General features: G+C 38.8%; 1 protein-coding gene and 1 long non-coding RNA gene across 3 annotated transcripts; one reads left to right on the plus strand and one right to left on the minus strand.

Moving 5' to 3' along the window:
• Positions 1 to 1327: 1327 nt before the first annotated feature.
• On the minus strand, positions 1328 to 6789 carry tamm41 (TAM41 mitochondrial translocator assembly and maintenance homolog). Its single transcript, XM_053437256.1, has 8 exons — positions 6409 to 6789; positions 5539 to 5721; positions 5079 to 5171; positions 4623 to 4773; positions 4049 to 4194; positions 3478 to 3643; positions 2545 to 2607; positions 1328 to 1951 (listed from the first exon to the last, which is right to left on the minus strand). Exons 1-8 carry the CDS (start codon positions 6544 to 6546, stop codon positions 1860 to 1862), a joined length of 1032 nt encoding a protein of 343 aa, XP_053293231.1. The 5' UTR covers positions 6547 to 6789; the 3' UTR covers positions 1328 to 1859.
• On the plus strand, positions 6685 to 10789 carry LOC128424479 (uncharacterized). 2 transcript variants are annotated; one of them, XR_008333033.1, is made up of 5 exons: positions 6685 to 6843; positions 9104 to 9374; positions 9453 to 9488; positions 9994 to 10078; positions 10192 to 10789. It is a non-coding gene; the product is annotated as an uncharacterized LOC128424479 (long non-coding RNA). The 2 variants fall into 2 exon arrangements; XR_008333034.1 differs by lacking the exon at positions 9453 to 9488 and having other exon boundaries at positions 6687 to 6843.
• The last annotated feature ends 10981 nt before the right edge of the window (positions 10790 to 21770 follow it).

The following is a 21770-nucleotide window of genomic DNA, read 5'->3' on the forward strand; positions in this document are numbered from 1 at the left end:
AGTTCCTAGCAGGTGGTGAAAGTGCAGCGTGCTGATTGGCTGGCGGAGCGCCGCGGTGACATCAGCATATATTATGAATAACAGGCCTTAACGTCACTTCCCGTGAAGGTGAGGCCGCCGTCACCGTGTTTACCCTATGGTGTTTACCATCCGGAGGTGATGACGTAGAGAAGAGTATAACGTGGTATTTGGTTTTGTTAAATGAACAAACAAAAGGAATGACATTTTTTATCAACAAATGTAAATATAGCAAAAATACCCTGTTTAGTTTTTTCTGAAACAAATTCCAAATCATCCAACAGATAGTGTGTTAAACTTTGAGTGTGTTTAAATTCTACAGGATATTGATTTATATGTTTATATTTGCATGTATATCCCTGGCTTGTATGTTTGTATGTTACCGTTTGTTATTGTAAACAACCCCATGTATACTTGTTTCTAGATCTGTTTCTTTTTCAAATTGAAGAAATGTTCCATTTCTTTGCCTCATGTTAAATAAGAATGTATAAAATTGAAAAAGTTCAGATTAATATCTATCTATCTATATATATATTTAAATTGTATGTTATCAAAAGTATAAAAGCTTACGTATAGCAAAGAAATGACCTACTACGAGATAAAGTTATGCACTATAACTGTATAAACCACAACAGTATAAACAACAAAATAAAGCCCATAATGGTGTCCCAGGCTTCGTTCTTCCCATAATGTGCGAAAATATCACATTGGGAAAAAGAAGAGAATACAGCTTAATAATAAATATATAAAAAAAAAAAAAAAATCACATAATAAAATCACAATAATAATGTAAAATAATGTTCTCTTACAAACGATACTTTACTTCAATCTGTCATAGTGACATTCAAACCACCACAGCGACGGACTGATCAAGTTTTATTTTATTTTATTATCCTTTAAATCCTTATTTTTCTGGGATGACGTAATTTGTTCAAAATAATCATGCCATTTAAGACCATTGTTGCTGTTTCACTGAAAACTTTATTAAACCTGATTTCTTGTATCGGAATTAAACAACTGTGTTTATCAAGAACCAATTTATGTATTAGCAGGGGACATATAAGTATGATGGTGTCTATTAACAATAAGGAAGATTATCTAACGGTAGAGGTCGAGGATATAACAGACTTCTCTCAAACACCTTCTCAACAGCGTGTGATCCCATTGTCAGTTTATAAATCCTGGTTGAGATACTGGTGCAGCCTCCAAAAAGTATTAAGAGATGACAATATTTGTGGATCTTTGGCAAGGAGAAACAGAAGTTTGTATCTGTGTGTGTGTAACATGTTCACAGCTTAAAGACAATCAATCAGAGCCCTCCTTTTTAATACAGTGATGAAATTCTCCAGCACAAAAATAAAGTTCTGCATAATCTCAGTCATCTGGAAAACACCATTCACATAGGAAATGTTCAGATATGACACATGTTCGACCCTGATGAGACGGTTATGTCTTCATTATATTTGAGCTTGGTGTTGCCGGGTCGTCCGTTCAGCTGTTCCAGGCAAGTCACTGTGCGCGTGTCATCATCAAGAAAGCTCCAGATTGTATTACTGTGAAATGTCAGCCATAATTCAGTCTGACTCGTGAAATGCCACCTTTTATTCAACAACTTTTTATGAATCCCATTATAAAGGGCAGCAGCACAGGTATTTCGAAATTATTCAGACCACCTTATACATAGTCATTGATCCCATTTACACGGACTACGGAGTGTCACAGGCAGAGGTGAGGGGACGACTGCTCCAGCTACAGTTCATCAGGGTAACATCAAAAGGATGCACGTGCATTGTCAGACTGTCAGAGGTAAAGACAGACAGGTTCCCGGTGAACAGACGGGTTCAGGACATGTGGGACACAGACGGTTTCCTCCTCCAGCCTTTCCACATCTTCATTAGTTTCTTCGAGCTGTAGGACACCGTCTTCCACATACCTGAGACACAGAGCACCAGACGTCAACAACCATGCTAGAAGAACAATATTTCCACATTACTGCTAATGCCTGTTGGAGGAACACATTTTAGAGATGTCTAGTTTGTCCAAAACGCCATTTTCATTTCTTTAATTGGCTTGTTTATTATTCTCAATAAAGGAGAGAGTCATCTCTAAAGGCCATGGTAAAGGAAATGTTTGACTTTTAGTTTAGAAAACACAAATTCTTATTTAAACCCTTTTGTCTTATACATTTTAAACAAATGTAATTTGTGGCGGTAAATGGTGTTATCAATACTGAATAGTAAAACATTTGTTATATTCATTATTATATATTATTATATATCAGTCTTTATGCTAAGCTATATCAGGTGGCTGTAGCTTTAAAGTTAGCTTACAGAAATAAGAATGAGTAACAATCTTTTTAAGTAACTACAACAAATTCCCCACAATGACTATACACTATAATACAATTTCTAACTATTTTAGGGAAGGGATCTGAAACACAAAATCAGTCAATCCAACATCACAACCTGACATTGATGATCTACTTTTTTTTTCAAAGTATTAACTGAAGGAGAAAATAGTTCTTACCAGCTGTAAAGATGCCTTTGACACTCTGTGTTATACTGGAGGTTTTCACAATAGATGAGATACCTGAGGAAGATCGACATGTGCAATTAAAAACCCATTTATTATCTTATCACTCTAAAATAAGATTTTATTCTATTAACAATCTAGAAATCTAGAAACGAGGAAATGTCTTCCTGCAGAACAATATTTATTTACTCCATCCATCTATCTGCATCTGGACCTTTTTTTGCTTCCTCCGATAAAATGTGACTAATGAAATTTGTCTTTCCACAAGTTTCTGATGAATTTGTTTTCAAATAAAAAAGCAGTGACTATTAATCTTAGAACTTATGAGCTGTTGGGTGACTACTGGCTACATTTAGTTTTGTTTACTACTTGTTTACTTCTTCACCACTACATCACTTCTGAGCATGTTTTAACAGTCTGCTGGCTGTGGTGGTGCATTAGTATTATGGTTCCCTAACAATATTCATTCCACATGACCCTGATGTAGAGGCAAAGTCGGAGACAAACTTTTCAGCTGGAATTTGTCTCAGTGTCCGTTGCACTTTTATATTCCAAATGACAAGCACTTAAACAAGAGCCTCCAGAGCACAAGTGAAGCTGCATCAGTGATTAGCAACTGTTTAACCTTCCAGGTGGAACATTGAACTCTGCTAGTGAATCCCCTGAGACCTGATTTACCATCCATAACATAACTTGTTGTATTATGGCTCCTAAATCTGCTTTATTTAATCATATACTTTATCTTTATCTCACCATCAGCAATGACCTTGATCTGTACATCCACCATGCACTGTATTAGTGCTTCAGAGCCACCTTTAACTAAATGTTTGATTACTTTTCCATCCATCTCTTTCTCAATCTACCTCTCCCTCATACCCATCTTTTCCTCTATTCTCCATCCCTCCGTCCATTCTTTACCCTCCATACCTTGCTGTACGACAGCTCCACAGTCTGGGTCCTGAGCCACCTGCAGCAGGATCTCCTCCACGTCGCGGTTCTTACCCGGAGGGTCGACCAGCTTTGTGATCTTTTGCTGGAGGGTGCGTGGCAACGCCATCAGCTGGACAAACTGTCCCTCTGGGCTTTTGTCTACCTTCAGGTACACAAGATAACATAAGTTCACCCATTTTGGGTTCATTCCACACACATTCAAAATGTATTCTCGACAGAACTACAGAGTTATACATCTTACATACATATCAAATTTACGATAACAAATACTGGTATTCATTCAAACAGATTTGATGGGAGCATCTTTAAGCATTTTATTTAATTTTTTTCAGTAAAATGCTTGCAATTAATGCTATTGAAGGGAGGAGTCTTTGACCCATAGACAAACAGTTTTTTTTAGGTTTGGCACTGTTTTGTTTGTCTTTATCAGTGAAAATAATTCTACAACCATTTGATCTATGGTGTTCCTGTTTTGAAAAGCAAGATGAATGAAATTAATAGAAATTTTTCATTTTTTATATTGTCTGTGTTTTTTACCATTCCTTACCTCAAGCTGTCCTTGCTGTGATTTGTAGACCACCTGAGGACAGTCCCGCAGGATGTTGCTGTATAGAATCCTGAAGTGCTGGATGTTGTCTTTGACAATATTGGCCACCTTGGACTTGTCCTCTCCAATCACCATCCTGAAATCCCCTTCAGAGGAAAACACGAGATGCTTTGACTCAGGTGAGAATATTCGATTTTTGGTTTACAACTTTTCATCCAGTCTGTGAGACAGTTAACTCCTAAACTAGCTAACTTCCGTTTTGTGGGATAGCTACTCCCAAAGTTAACTTAGGACATGAAGAACACAAGACATGAAGAACCTGCTTCTATTTCACTTTGTTGAACCTGAACAAATTAAACAGGTTTGTTTTGTGTCTTGGGGCATTAGAACTATCGGCCTAATAACTTAAAGAATTTAATTTGCCCTCCAACCAACTCAGAACCATGCTGAGAGATGGAGAGTTAGAAAAGCAAACCACATGCTCTGTATCTGAATTACAATGGTAAGAAGTGCACGTGTGATGAATGTGTACGTCTTTCACTTTCTTTCCATTCATGTTTTATGGGTTAGTTACCGGCATAAGATAGGCCAGCTATCTGCAAGAAAAGGTCCTCTTCCGTGAAGCTCTCTGGCAACATGAGGAACGAGGCCATCACAGCGCTCTTCAGGTTGGATACTAAAGCAGCGCGGAGCTTTCCATTCTCACTCTGCACCAACATTTTCACCTGCAATGAAACACAAATGCACATGTGTATAAGTATGGATGCACAATGCTAATTTGTACGCATGCATTTAATCAAAGTCTGACAGGAGTTAATTCAATCCTGTATGTAGTTATTTTTGTAAACTCAAACACATTACACTTCTTCTACATTTCTAAAATACTTTTTTGGCAAAAGCTGTGAATACATTAGTCTAAAATGATTCTAAATGGACTGACCCCCAAAAAATAACTGCACAATAAAATTAGCAGCTCCAGACAGCTTGGTTTGTCATGATTCAGTCACATTTTAATAATCATGGTACTGACTGGTTTGTGAAGGCGTCCAGCAACGTACAGGGTCTTCCAGTGCATCAGGTCATCTATCAGAGACTCGGTACTAATCACACCATATTTGATAATCTGAAAAGAAGAGGTCACAGATGTATGTAGTTCATTCATGTACAGTTAAGTCCAGACAAAAAAAATTAAATGAGATATGATAAGATACAGATATTGAGTTTTTGGAGGATGCAATCTGTGTTTACACCAGGAAACACAAAATCTGTGTCTAATTTGATCTGTATTCGATTTTTAATTTTAAGACAAGGCTGGACTGATCTCTAGTTCCATCAGTTCAACAAAATATGATTAAAAAAACTGTTTTTTGCTCTAAAAACATTAAAGTCATATGCAATCAAAACAGAGTAGTAGTCTATATGTGCCTGATAGGCTAAGCTACATCATCCCTGAGAAGAAAGGAATAAAGATACTATGACATGGAATTTACCCTCCCATCCACAGGCACCAGTGTGTTGTAGTATACTGCCGCCCCATGTTCATTTTGTATCGAGCTGATCATCCTGGGCCCCAATAGCTTGAGGATGGAGTAGTGTTTGCGGTTCTGCAGCAGATTCATGGTGTGCCACGTCACTGGGTCGTCCACCGTCAACACAAAGTCCAGCATGTTTTTCTGTACACATTAAAATGGAAAATACTTAATATCAATATTGTGTTGTTTGTGTTGTTGATTTCAAACATTCACATTGACGTAGTGATATTGATTCCAATATCCATAATAACATAGTGGATTGATTTGAAATCCCTTCATGTATGAAGGTGTGCAATTCTCACAGTTAGTATCATTTGATACTGCAAGACTGAAGACAGGAAATACAGCATGATGTGTGGCTCTATTTTTGCAAACTGGACCTTTAAGTCTGACTATATATTCAAGCATGTTCAATGTAGAAAGGTCTCACTAAAGTCCCAACTGGGTGGCACATTTATTATCTTTTTATCTTCATTAGAAATTCATTGTTTGATCACTTAGATAGGTAGAAATAACTTATACGATAACGATACATATATTCAAAGGTGCATTGTGACCAAACAACTTAAACTGCATGTAGTGTGTGTGAATAGTTTATAGCACATGTGCATAAAGTTACTGCACCATGTGTTTGTGCTAAAGGAGGGTTTCCCACTACCTGGCATCCACAAAGTTGTTATCAATGAACTTTAATATATTTGCAATCAACCAGTGAACGCATCATGAGCCATTATTCAATGTTATTAACCACAGTTTATAAAAAAAACAACCTCTGTACACTTATCAGGGAGCCGAAGTTTAGTTAGAGGCAGGACGTGTGTCTCTTACCTCCATTTGACCTTGGCTGGTCCCTTGCTGTTTGAAAACACCAGATCCATAAGCGAAAGCTAGGCTGATGTCCTGGGGGAACTGGGACAGGATCCTCCTGTAGATCACTGCGGTGCTGTGCAGAGCTGTTAGAGACATTTTCAACGAGCTGGACTCTTTTTTAAATCAGCACAACACCGGCCGGGTTCAGCGAGGAAATCACCCGTTTAACGGAAATTCTGAAGTATGAGGTAACATGAGCATTTTAGACGGAGGAGCTCGATGTGGGCGAACACGACAAACACCTCTAAAAACAATAAATACGTCGGTTTGATCGTTAAACTACGAGCATGTTGTTTGGAGTCAGCTGTGAGCCTTTGACAGTCGACTGAAATGTGCGTCACAGATTCGCGCCGCGCGCTGGAGGCTCATGGGAAATGGAGGCAGAGTTGACAGGTATGTCTTCAGTCGCTAAACAGCTTTAATAATCACTTTCACGCGTTTCATTCTGCACGTTTGGTCCCTTTGTGATTTAATTTAGTCTTGAACTATTAACTGGGCCGAACGTGGCTGTGTTTTATATTGTTTTTACACTTATATCAGGTCTGAATGTTGCCAGCAGAGGGCGGTTCTTCACCAAGTTAAGCTAAACATGCTAATTCCCGAGGACAGCTGTGTGCAAGCAGGTGACAGGGCTACATGCTAATGTAGCTGCTACTGATATCACACATCTGGGCTGCACTGAAAAAATACAATATTATTAATATATTTATTATTATTATTATTTAAATATTGAATTTAATAGTTAACAACTCCTTCACATAACTGTTAGAGCTTATATCACCTTTAGGATCTTAATGAATTAATTAGGAGACACATACAAGTTAAATTTCATGAGTTTCTCACATGACCAAATCAGCATTTGCCCAATTTCATTGATATCTGTGTCGGTGCGGCTCAAAGTGTGATGATCAGTCAAGGGATGACCCACAGTCCTTTAAAGCTAATACAAAGCATAATGCAGTCGGATACTGTACAAGGAAAATCCTCATTCCTGTGTCACAATATCCAGTGTTCTGAAGAGATGTTGAATGTGTATCTCTTTGGAAGATGTGGTGCTCTTGTGTTGTGTTATATTTCCAGTTTTTCAGAGGTTACACTTAAATCTGTATTGAGCTGTGGAATAAATAATATGACTGTGATTTTCCTATCACATTATTTGCTAAATTTATTTTAACAAATACCTCAGCAGCACCCAGCGATCTCCATCTTTTATGGCTTGAAACATCCGGCACCGCATCCCTCGCCCGCATTTGATCAGTCTGTGAATTTGAGATCAGAGCTGGAGGTGAAGTTACACTTCAATGTTAATCATGAGTGTTCAATATACACTGATATGTTTAGCCTGCATTTAGTGTCTGTTGCCTTCTTTTTCATATCGTGTAACACTGGCTGCATGTGAAGTGCAAACCTGACTCAATAACAATCAGGACTAATCAGTTATTTGGATTTGCCCCTTCTAAAGTTTCATTTTCTCTCATGTTTAAATGTTTTATTTCACATTTCGCAAAAAAAAAACTTGTAAAGCTGAGAGGATGATCTAAAATGTCAGGTACCACACTTTAGTATTTAGACTTGAGCTACCTCAGGTATTAAATAAAACCACTGAAAGTAACTTTATCGCTGTTTGGCTGTTAAGAAGTTCCCAATGATTTAAACAAAAGACACCAAGCATTACCATGAAAGTAAAGTTAGGTGGGAGATTTGTGCCAAATTCTTCCGCAGCAGTAAAAGCCCAAAAAGCTTGTGAGGCCATCATCTGTCTTCAGCGTAGCATTAGTCAGGAGTCTTATAAGCCCGGTGATGCTCACATCTATTTAAACGAATGAGTATTGAATGCAGATTCTTGACTGGTAGCAATAAGCCTGAAGCTCATTATGAGATTGTCAGGAGTGGGACAAATATTATCTTCTTAGTAATTGCTGTAACTTGTCTCTTCAGCCATATGAATATTGATGAGGTCCCTGAATCTTGACTAACAGGCTCACGCACTGTGTTAAAGGGCCTTATTAATTCAGAGACAGAGAAGCACCAGTAGACAGGTATTTATTCATCCTATAGCACATATGGTAAATCTTATATTCATACATGTGATCAGGGTCTAGAGGCATAAATGATTCCTTATGTTATATGTTATTCTAATGGCCTCTGGCCTTTTCTCCCTCCATATAGCTTGTTATTTCACTGACTGCTTTTCCTTATGAATAATATCATCCTCATGGGATTCATTCAGATTTGTATTTTTATGATCAAATAATCCTGAGTTAATTACAATAAAGGAGCAGGTGCATATATTAATGGTTTGAGCATTTTTAATCAATAAAGGCCTTAAATAAAAAAAATTGAAACGATGAAATAAATGTTCTTACATATTAACAAACATTAACAACGTAGCAGACAAATGAACCATATTAGCATTTATGTAGAGTCATGTTTCTCGTTACACCGAATCCCAAAACCTAATTTCTGCTTTGGATTAGTTTCCACCAGATCCCAACTATTTCTTCATAGTGTCTATCAGGGGCGTTTCTAGGGTTGAAAGAAAGGGGGGGCTTAGCCCCTAAGGATGCTGAATGTTTGCGCCCGCAAAAATTCAGCATCCTTAGGGGCTAAAAGAAGTAGGAGTTCAATCTTGCCTTCTATTTTTCTTCCACAGATGGCGACATAATTCTGAAGACCCAAGCCTCCCCTGTGTTTACGGATGACGATGTCACCTTGTGTTGTCAGCATCAGAGCGGCAAACACAAACAAACCAGCTTCTTTAAAAACGGAGCATTGATTGACTAACAGTTCGTCCGGTTCAGACCGAGTCGTAAAGAGGACTCTTAAGAATGTGACACGGGAAGATGAAGGCTTCTACAGGTGTGCGTCCCACGACAGACAGCTGCAGAGTCCAGAGAGCTGGTTATCAGTGAGACCGGACAGAGGTCAGCTGAACATCATCACTCTGCTGTGTGTTCTATAGAAGTGGATCAGTGTCACATATCAACTGTTGTTTCTTTAAGGAAACTCCACATCAGAGGAGACTCCAGCCTCCACTGGTATTTTTCTTATTCATATACATCTACTTGTTTTGGAGGAAATACTCAATATTAATCAACACATTTTCCATTATTGAGTGAAGCCTTTTGGTTGTCTGGTTCTCCTCTTTTCATCAAGGTCTAATTTCATCAGGAAGATCCCTCAGGATCTAATGAGATGAAAGAAACTAGAATTGGACTCAGTAGAGCGCATATTCACCAAGGCCCAGCAGTCCCCTTAAATACAATCAAGCTGCACCAAATTTCACACACTCATAGATATCAGTCCTCTACATACGGCAGATTTTTTTCATTAAGGTCCAAGAATTATTCCCTGGGAAAACGTTTTAAAAGCACAATGATAAAGAAAGAGTTAAAAAATGACTGGATCAGCTTAATACCAAAATACATTGGGCCCTTTCCTGACACTTACTACATGTGTCCGCCAAGATGATTGGAAATCCAATTGTTGTTGTTATTATTACAGTTTTATTTATTTAAACAAGTATTATGTCGTCTTGATCAGGTTCCTGGAAATGGATCATTGCTTCATGTGGGGTTCTACTTCTGATCGTCATTCCTTTGACTGTTTGGCTCGTTTGTCACTACAGGTTAGTATTTATAAAATCTTCATCCCTCTTGACTTCCTACTTTCTACTGCATGAACAACAAGCCCAACAGGTGGTGAAGTAAATGATTCACTGCCCGTTGTATTTTCCTGAAGGTACCAGAAGTTCTGCACTTGGAGCTGCTGGCCTGTTTCCAAACAGGAAGTTCCAGCAGGGGTGCTTCCTGCCACCAAATTGGATGTGACGGAGGTGCAGTGGGACCTGTCCTGGATGGAGATGTCCAACCTGTTGGAAAAGGATTCTTATTGTGGCACTTAAAGGGAAACTCTCTTCTGAAGCCCAGAGAAAGTATTAACTATTTGGTCAAACCTATGAGAAAGCTCAGTCAGTGCTGCAATGTGCTTTGATGGTCACATGTCAAAATAGTGCTGCCTGATATATTTTTTAATTGAATTAAATGAGATGTTTAGGATTTATAAGGATGACTACATTTGCTGATGGTGCAGATTTGATAGCTTCCAATACAAATGTTATTGTTTCAGTTGTCACATTTGTCAATGTCAATACTCTTGCACATTTAAACGTCTCTCCTTTGAGTACATATTGAAACTAAGAATCGTATTTGTTATATCTTATTATCTTATCATTAATATAATTGACTGGTCTAAATCATTTTACATGTATCATTTCTCCTGTGTTTGTTCGAGGTTCCATGTTGTTTGCTCCCTTTGAATCGTTATTTGCTATTTCTTGTCGTCTGAAGTTATAAAAGTCATGGAGATCATCGTGCTTGTTTTATATCTTTTAAGGCAGAACAAACAACTACCAAGAAACTAGAAATAACTATAAAGATTAACCAAACAAATACAATTTGACACAAATCCACTTCAAACAGACAAAAAAAAGACTAAGAGACACAACACAAGTCTGAAGTGGCACAAAATGGCTACAGAGAAACACACAAAAGTACTACAAACAGACAAGAAATGTAGAAAGAGAGAGAAAGAAAGAAATACTCTACATATATATTCTACATGCACCTGATAATATATTTCCATTCAGCTGATTGAGTCAAATAGATTTTTTAAATTTCAAAATTTAATTCGCTAATTTAGGCTCTGGATTTAAATGCTACATTTTTTTTAGAAAGACCCGAAACCATTATGTGTCTGTCAAGATAATTAAGATGCATGCCACACTGCATTATTCCTCATATACTACACTGCTTATCATTTAAAAGAAGCACATGACTGTAAAATAAATACATGTGCATGCCTTTAGAAGCCGGCATCTTTGGTAGTAATTTAATGCAGTCGATTTTATTTTCAGTTCTTCTCTTTATTGCATTAGAGGATGAAAAGGAACCTGAGAAGAATAGTTTTTTCCACTTTGTTTGATAAGCAGGGGTTTAAACAAACGGAGCTATTTCTAATAATATTGAAAATATTGTCTGTGTCAGGGATTACATCTCTTTGCGAGGACTTCACTCTTATAATGACTGATATAACTCACAGTATGAGCAACAAAGTAAAGACTCAAGATCATCCAGTGCTGCTGTGTGCACACAGTTTGCCAAAATACAGTATAAATATGACATGGATTTTCAGGAAAGCATTTGGTCTGAGTTACCAGAGGAACAGAGAGGTGACGTGAGGTGCAGGACAGAGAGCAACATTAATATTACAGCCCTGCACTGTAAGACACGCTGAAGAAGAATCTGTCAAAACATCAGGTCAGAATCTGATCTCATAAAAAACTTCTCTTACATAATGAATGGTGTGTTATGTTGACAAAGAAATGAAGTACAAAAGGTTACTCCTACAGTTCTTGTTATCTTTGTACAATAATACACATTTCTAAAGAACATCTGCAGCAGACATTGGTTCTTTATTGTCGTTGATATGCCGTTCATATGAAGTTCATATATTCCAACAGCCTCTATAGCGGTCAAACCAGTTAGGCCTCATTGATAGACCATGTTAGCTGCCAATTTGTTGCATTTTGCATTAATAGATCACTACAAACAGTACACGTCTTCTTAAATAGACCTAAAATCGACTTTAGACAGAAAGATGTTAAGGATCTCCAGTACTAAGAATCTAAAACAGTAAAAATTAACTCTGAGATGTTTTTGAAATCCGACCTTCAAAATCATACTCTCATGCCATGTGTAAGGTAGGGCAGTAGGTGGATGAACAGAATGTGTGTCCATTCATCGTTGAGGAAGATATCAGGAAGTCCTACTGACAAACATTGTTGTGCATTTTAAAGAACAAAGTATTTTCATGTGAGAGAACAAGCATTTCAATGAAAACTAGGGCTGCGCAAAATGATCAAAATGTCATATCCTCTTGTAGAAGTCATTTCATATCCAGTTAATCATATGTATTGTAATTGGTCATCCGTCTCCGTGATTCTTTAGGTTTTGTTTGAGCTCTGAGTTGTATTACTCTCATCCATAGACACCTATGAAGGTATTTTCTGCTGCAAAACACTTGTAGAAAATCGTCTTTTCTTAAATGTTCTCCATACAGTGTGATATGAACCTCTTGGTAAAATAAATTTAAACTATTTAAGTCTGAATTTTGTTTGGAAATATCCTGGGTTGTATAATGTTCACATGTTCGTTTGTGATGAAATACTGCGGCTAAGAGTTACACGACGAAATGAACAATGTATTTTGTTTCATTTATGTATACATGCATATGTATATGTATATAAACATATATGTAAATATATATTGTATATATATATATATATATATAATATATATAATATGTATATATATATATATAAATACTAAGACAAGAAGGTGATAAGACAGGAGCCATTAAAAAAATTAAAGATCAGATGCTGCAAGAATGACGCAATTAAAAGTCCACCAAAATGAAACGTCCTGTTTTTATTTACAGAAATAAATGATCGCAAAACTTCCTCAGCAGTAGGTGGTTATATCACCATAGCAACCAGATGCTAAGATTTGAAATAGAAGATTATTTTGATTGACAGGGACACTCTCTCAATACCTCCTTTGATGCTTTGATGAACAGCATCAAAGTTGGTATTTTGATAGGAGACCTCTGATTGGCTGTTGATTGCTTTAAATACTGTTAAATTTTAAGACAGCTGCTATTGCACTCTGACCTTGACTGAGGTAAGTCATGTCTCACTCTCTCTCTCTGTATTTACCCAGCATGCTAACCAATACAATTCAGGCTCATTATTCAAGTTTGAAATTAAACCACTGTATAATATGAAGCTTCTGCGGTTACATGTTGATAATGTGCTGTTTTCTGTTGCTTTTATGACAAATGTGAAAATATTGTTGCTGGCTTCTTTTGTGTTTTCTGCTGCTTATCTTAATGAGTGATATGTGTTAACGTGATGCTAAGTAGCTTTAAGTCGCCGAGGCCAGGCAGAGCGAGGCATTGTGGACAAAACACCTGTAGCAGCAGGAAATGTTCCCATTTCACAGCTTATTCTACCAAACGATGTGTTTTGTAACATTGGGAAGATTAACCTTGGTGTTTAACTTTAGTATTTAAGACAAGGTAAAAAAACAACAGTTTCCATCAACGCCAATCCAATTCAGATTCAAATTCAAATCGAAGGGGCTTGGTGCCATGGTCATTGATGAGGGAAGTTTTATTTCAAAAAAACATTTACTGGTGATTTTTTGGTTAATGTGTAGTTTGAATGTGTTGAAGGACAAGTTGACGGAAGCTTAAGTTAATGCTAGGAGCACATTACATGAGGTGTGTAGCTCCTTTAAGGAAAAAAACAATCCCTCTCTATTGGGTCTAATGTTATTTCAGAGAAAACTTTTCTGGAAGGAGCATCAACTTGCATAACTTGCTCACACGGCCCCATTTTTTTACTCTCACAAATTTCAAATTTATCTGTGTGTCCGGCAAAGTCTTGGAATTCTCACGATGTCTTTATTTCACAGATAGGACTTATAGTTTCTGAATTATAGTTGTTTGAGTGGTGCACTCAGAGTTTAGATTTCTCTCTTCCCAGTGAGGAGAGAGCAGTTGCATTCAGTTGAGTTTCCATGGCAACCAGATACACACGTAGCAGGAGGGGAGTCTCTCTCTCTCTCTCTCTCTCTCTCTCTCTCTCTCTCTCTCTCTCAATCTCTCAATCTCTCTCTCTCTCAATCTCTCTCTCAATCTCTCTCTCTCTCTCTCTCTCAATCTCAATCTCAATCTCTCTCTCTCTCTCTCTCTCTCTCTCAATCTCTCTCGCTCTCTCTCTCTCAATCTCTCGCTTAAACCAGCCAGTCTGTCTCTCTCTCTCTCTCTCATTCTCTCTGCGTGTGTCTCTCTATCTGTGTCAATTGTTTTATATTGAATGTTTGATTGATCAAATTCACCTAAATCTTACACACTATTTCATCCTGTCACCTGCAGACATAAAGCCTTTTGACTTCAAGTTCCAGACAAGAGCAGAAACGTCTTCGGAAAATAGTGCATCAACTCATCCAACAGCTTCTTCAAAAGATAGATCTACTCTCTGTGGTGAACCATGGAGAAACCAGATATTCTGAAGATCCTCAATGACGAACTCCTCACAGCCTACAGGAAGATCAATGCTCTTAAGGATGAGGTGTGGCAGCTGCAAGACCAGCTTCAAGACAGAGATGAGTTAATAAAGATGGCGGTGGAGAAGGAGAAGGAGAAGGAGAAGGAGAAAGAGAAGGAGAAGGAGAAGAGGAAGGAGATTGAGACCAAGACCGAGAAGGAGAATGAGATCCAGGCCCTGACGGAGAAGGTGGAGCAGCTGGAAAACCAGCTGAAAGAGAAAGATGTTGTCATAGCGAAGGAGGTGAAGAAACGGCGCGCTCGCCTCAGGGCCTATCTCGACTGCCTTGCTGAGCTAACTGACTGTCAGGCCAAGGTTAAGCTGATGGAAGCAAGGCTGCACCAGGAGCCACCCCAGCCTGATACAGGATGTAGCAGTGAGGTGGAGGTGGAGAAGGAGAAGGAGAAGGAGAAGGAGAAGGAGAAAGAGAAGGAGAAAGAGAAGGAGAAGGAGAAGGAGAAGGAGAAGGAGAAAGAGAAGGAGAAGGAGAAGGAGAAAGAGAAAGAGAAGGAGAAGGAGAAAGAGAAGGAGAAGTACAAGGACAAGGAGAAGGACAAGGAGAAGGAGAAACTTGTGACGATCTACAATGTCGAAATCCTCCAAGCCAACAGCAACATTTTGATTCTTAAGGAGGAGGTGTGGCGGCTGGAAAACCATCTTAAAGACAGAGATGATATCATAAAGATGGCGGTGGAGAAGGAGAAGGAGGAGGAGAAGGAGACGGAGAAGGAGAAGGAGAAGGAGAAGGAGATTAAGATTGAGACTGAGACCAAGAGGGAGATGGAGACGGAGAAGGAGAATGAGATCCAGGCCCTGACGGAGAAGGTGGAGCAGCTGGAAAACCAGCTGAAAGACAAAGATGTTGTCATAACGAAGGAGGTAGAGAAAGGGCATGCTCGCCTCAGGGCCTATGTTGACTGCTTGGCAGAGCTCACTGACTGTCAGGCCAAGGCTAAAATTCTGGAAGCAAGTCTGCACAAGTGAGCAGTGAGGTGGAGGTCAACATGGAGAAGGAGAACGAGAAGGTGCTTGCTTCAGGGCCGAAAGGAGACGAAACTGCAGCAGGAGAAAACTCCAACTATGGGACTGAGCTACAGAAAGGAGGAGGCCGAGATGAGCTGGAGGAGAGAGAAGAGGTGGAGAAGCCCCCGCCCTCACCCTTTTTCTACTCCTCAAAACAAACCCCTCCCCTGTCCCCCTTTGTACATATTTGAAATGATCTAATGATGTGTTGTAAATATGTTAAACTTTTTGAATAAAAACAACTAGTATAGTAACATCTACCTCTGTCTTTCTGAATATACACACAGGATTCATTGATCAATTAACACAGTGTTGGAGTGAAACAAATCAGTGTGATTCATTTAGTTTGCTACTATTCATATGAACACAGCAGAGCATAGACAAACAATGTTTCTTAACTTTTTTACATTTGGTCAAATCTATATATTAATTATGACAACAATACAATAATAATACTATCATCTCATCTGAGGGCCCACCCATCACACTGACCACGCCCATCTGACACGCACACACACTCACGCACACACACACATGCACACACACACACACACACACACACACACATACACGTACACACACACGCATACACACACACGCACGCACACACACACACACAAGTCATTATCATTTATATATTTACTGTATATATACACTTTTATTTCAATTTATTCATGGTTGAGGTCAATATCAGATCAGAAGACATGTTCATGGCCCTGAAGTCAATTTAAAATGACATGTAGCATGTTAGAGTTATAAATAACTTGTCCATGTGTAAAACAATAGTTTAATTAAAAAAAAAAAAAATCACAATAATTATTTTGGGGGGCTGAAGCACATTTTAGGGGGGCTTCAGCCCCCCTAAAACAGGCCTAACAACGCCCCTGGTGTCTATGTTAACCAGCTGTCTGTCAGCTGTCCTGTACTGGGTAGGTAACATATAGTGGCTTAATCAAGTGAAAGCAAGGTAAATTAACTAAAACAGTGGATCATAAGCCCACTAAAGGACCTGAGAGTCAGCTGCCATTTCTTTGAGATACACATTTCACATGATACATTGTCTTCCATTGTGAATGAAGACATTATAGCAACTTCAGCATTTAAACCTACAATAACTGATTCTTGGCATCTCGTGAATGACTTGATTTTTTACCTGATAGGGCCAATCATTGTATCCAATAGATGTCAGCCCATGATTCCCTTGCTTTAACTCAGTTTTTTTCTTCTTTCAACTCCTGAGAAAAGTTGGTTGAGAGTAAAGCAGCGAGATGAAAGTTGCTATAAAGTTCCGTAGAGCTGAGACATAATATTCTGTAGGTATGGGTCCCTTGTTCCATTGTTATAATAAAAATATCTTTATAGCTGCATTAAGGAGACAACAGAGTATACTAAACCGTATGTGAAGATGTGAAATTAAGGACTGAAACAGGCGCCTTTTATGCAGACTGTTGCTTATGTTAGCTGTAAACCCATTGGGCACGGGGGGGGGGGAGACAGGAAGAAAGAAATTTGTTCAATTATTTTGCTAACCACAGTGAGAAATCAGTGTCTCCCTCACACCTCCATCTTTCCTCATAGTGTTTGTGTGGGCCTGTGTGAAAACGGCTGCAGTGATTGGAGTGAAAGCAAAGGCTGCCTTTGTAACTTTTAGTTTGGAACAAGAACAAGAAGAACTAACTAAACGGAATCATCGTATGTGTTGATTGGATATAGATTTTCTAATTTCACGTGATTTGTGCGATGTTTCTATCTTGTGCTTTAGTCAGAAAGCGCTACATGATTTTTAAACTCACAGTGCCTCTCCTGGAGTATTAGTGGCTGCCTCAGAAACTATGCATTTAGATGTCAGGACCTTTTTAATTGGTTCAATTTAGAAAATAATTGTAGTGCAGTTGATCAGTTGCAATTAAAACCTAAACATCTCACAGACCCTAGTTCAATTTCAGAGGGGTGCACTGCGCGAGGAGGAAATAGCCTACAGATCACACTGAGTGGTGCAAATCCTGAAGTGCAAACACTGATAAACACACACACAATAACCGTGAGGAATGGCTTCAGCTTTTGCACGGCTGTTGCCATGGTGATTTCCATTGCTGCCCCTGCCTAGTGAGGAACCATCAATTGAAAATGCACCATTAAGTGCACTGCTGCAGAGCCCCACAGGAGGAGAGGAACCGAGGCTGCTACTTTCATGTTACTCCACAGAAAACGGTTGCAGTGTCACGGAGCAGGGAGCAAGTCAATACTATTCGTAAGAAGAGAGTGAGGAGCAAGTGAAAGCCAAACTGAACTGCACAGTTGAGGTAACTGGAGAGTTTGAGTGCAGTGCTACTATCCTCCATATATTCTATAACAGCAGTGGCCTGTGTGTTAATGTAAACATCACTTGAGGGCTCTTAATAGAAATTGCCATTAAATCAATACATGATGCTGCTTGTTCCACCTACATGGGTTTCTTACACACACGCACATGCACACACACATACACACACACACACACACACACACACACTTTAATCAGACCCAGTGGTCAATGAAGTTTCCGCCTCTTTCAGCTAGCAAGTGTTGGTTGGCTCATGTAACAACGCCTTTTCCTCAGTCTATACAAAATACATAGAATCCATGTATCATATTAACAGCTATGTAAATGAAGCTGTACATGAATTTTTGATAAAAGTACAACACAACACAACAACAGTACATCTTTATTCAGGCTTTTAATCATATTTCGAGTCCAGGTGAGGAATTTGCAATTGTGATCAACTTGTGTTTAGATGTGATATTTACTCTAGACATAATGTATCAGCTCTACTCAGTTAAGGTTGATTGTTTAAATTGTCTAAATCAGATTATCTTAATCAGGGTTTCCTCATTGTCTTAGAAAGTAAAAAAAATAAAAGAGTCTTACATCTATTATCTGAATTTGGGCTTTAAAATGCCATGTTAATGTTGCATATGCTTCAAATAGCATCCTGCATAGTTTGCAATGTCTCCATGTGTTGTAGTTTCTGCTACACATATTGTGACATGCCAGGATCCCCTGCGTTTAAAAAACCTGCTTATACCAGCTAATTTGTGTGTAAAAAAAGTTATATGTTTGTCTTATGCTCAACTTTGCAATAACTTCACTCATCATCAAACTGAGTCTTGACTAGCTTAGCACTGCCAGCTTGGGATGGGCCAAACGAGACACCCATGTGATCACTACAACCTGCAGTAGCAGCAGAGATTTGGCTGCTTTGTGGTGTTCTATTGTTGTGCTTGGTAGGTCACCTTCTGTTCTACTTGTTGCCATGGTAGTTTTGAATGTTGAATTTCATCTTGTGCCTAAAATAAACTAATAATAACCATCATAAATATGAGCATCAGTTTCAGCAGCACTGCAACACTCTACAGGTTAAGTTTTGTGTGCGTGTGTATAGGGGTGGTGTTCAGAAGCCTGGTTAAATGGTGTTTTAGGGGGATTAGCAGCACATATCTGGGTTGTGTGGGTGTTTTCATGTATTGGCTCCATCCATCCACACAGCATTGTTTAAATTAATTCAGAGAGCTATCATTTATAATCGCTATGCAGAGTCTACACTATTATCATGTTTTTATCAGCCAGTCATTAAAAAAGTGCATTTATCAATCTGATAAAACTTTATTTAGCTAAATTCATTTGGATAATTTGAATAATTCATTAAAATGTGTGAATTTGCTTTTATATGCACGCCTTGCTGAGGATGTACCCCAGATTTTACCATCTCATGAGCACAAATTATCGATCAGTATACTAGATACTTCACAAAGTCAAAATATTTCCGTTGTTTAAAGATTCTCAGTTTTCAAATCAATGAAACCACAGGACACAGAAGATAACACACATCTGAAGTATCTGCAGGAAAAAATCATTCGTTGTTGCAAACATGTATGATAAATTACCCCATACTTTCTTTCATTTGAGAAATATTGTCTGTGTGCGTGTGCGTGTGCGTGTGCGTGCGTGTGTGCGCGTGCGTGCGTATGTGTGTATACTGGCTTTTAATAGTAATGCCAATCAAGACAGAGGGTTAGATGTGTTTGTATTTCAGCAGTGTCAGCATATGTAAGGATTCATTAGCAAATGCGTATTGTGAATGCATGTGTTGACGGATGAGTGATGTTCCTGGCAACATGGATGTTCTTATACTGTGTTTCCACAAACCAGCAGTAGAGGGTATGCAAATGAAGGTTAACAAATATACACCTGAGCGTCTCTGTCTCATCTTAACCCAGACAAAGTGTGTTTCTCCAACTCTGTCCCCTGCATAATTTCATGCATACACATACTGTTATATAACGACTGTTTTATGTGTTGTGTGTTGTGTATCTGTGTCATGAAACATGTAGGCCAGGATGAGCTTAGGATGTCGCTACAGTTCACACTGCAGCTCTGTGTGTGACTCACTCTGGTTCTCTTCTGGTTGACTTAACACAGCCCCTCTTCCTCCCTGGGCTTGACTCATCGTGACTGGCTACAAATATGCCTCCTGCATCAAGTTATGCAAGGAAAGTAAAAACCTCTTTTGAGGACTGAGAACGGTGACGTTTATGAATTATTTTACAACACAATTTATGCCCGTCATTGAGTCCTGAGACCTGTTTACGAGCACGGACATGCAATAGATCATTGGACAGGTCCAGTTTTCTTTATGACAAGAAGAGTGGATTGTTGACTCATCTTATTCTGGCATCGGCACATTTTCTCACGCTACGTATTATATATATTTAGGTGCACGTCAGAGGCATTAGTCTTTACAAGCACAGTGCACAGTTCTGTAACAGCTTTATGTTAAAGAAGCAAAAATAAGGGGTGAATAAAAGGCTAATGCCGGCGGCTGTGGTTTAGTGATGTGCAGTAATCATTTCCGATGTCTCATGTGAAAAAACTCAAATTATGAGTCACACTAAAGAAGCTGAGATTCAAAAGAGATGTGAGGACACGAGTAGTTTGGAAAGCAACCTTTCGAATGTGTACGGGTCAAGGAATGTATTTCCATTAATTGAGATTGTAGATCAGTGCCAACCAAATCAAAATGAAAGCGTAAATCCAATAAGTGGTGTTGCCGGTGAATATCTCGAAATAACAGCTTAACATCCTTTCAGGAATAACCCATTGAAGACAATGGAGACGTAGACTCTAGTGTAGGTCTTCTTCTGCTGCAGTCTTCTAATGCCAAGCTGTTCCCTTTAGTGCGGCACAGACGTGTGTGGAATTTTCTTCCCGCTTGAGTAATCTTCCTTCTCTCTCCTTGTCCTGTCATCTTCTGGCTGTTTTTTTTTTCTTTCTTTTTTGAAGTGAAGCTTAGAGCAGCAAACAGAGCAGACGCTGCCTGCTGCCGCTGACGGCATTTAGGAATCGCGTTCATCACATCCCCTGAAATACTGAGATATATAATGGAGAAATGGCATGGGGGGGAGAAGATTGTTTAGGAATTAGAAGGGAAAGACACAGAAAATAAAGAAGCAAACAAGCAGCATCTATTGTTTGACTCAATATAGATTTATTTTATCATGCGGTTTTGTGATTGGTGTAGATTTGCTGACGATGTACCTATAATAGAAGAAATCTCTGCTACCCTTTAATCCTAGCTACTTCCAATATGAATGCTACCGACAACAAATAATCATCATCAGATCCTATTACATAGATTATAAAATGATGCAACCAATGTCACACTTGTCACGACTGTGTCTCCTCAAGCTTGGTTTCCCTCTGGGCAGCACCACCATTAGATTAAGCCAAATAAAATAGGCAGAAAACAGGACCCATTATTTAAGGATAACACGTTTCACTGTAGGGAGTCGGTTAGAACCTTGAGGGATGGATGTGTCGATGTCCTTCTGTTTCTGTTTTCCTCCCTGCCCCCCCGTCACGCCAAGTGCTTTTATTAGCAAAATACTGGCACAAGTCTATTCTCACAGGGCTTTTTTTTTTTCATTTGAGGAGGTAAAAAGAGATCAAGGAAATATTGGGTTGAGAAGTGGGGTTTAAAGGAATGGATGGATGGAAGACATAGTATGGAGGTGGAGCTTGCAGCACAGGAGGGATGGCGTTTCCATCTGTGAATTCCACCTACGGCACGATCTCAGGAAACCCCCTTCC

This window comes from Pleuronectes platessa, chromosome 2 (assembly GCF_947347685.1).
Source record: "Pleuronectes platessa chromosome 2, fPlePla1.1, whole genome shotgun sequence".
NCBI lineage: Eukaryota > Metazoa > Chordata > Actinopteri > Pleuronectiformes > Pleuronectidae > Pleuronectes > Pleuronectes platessa.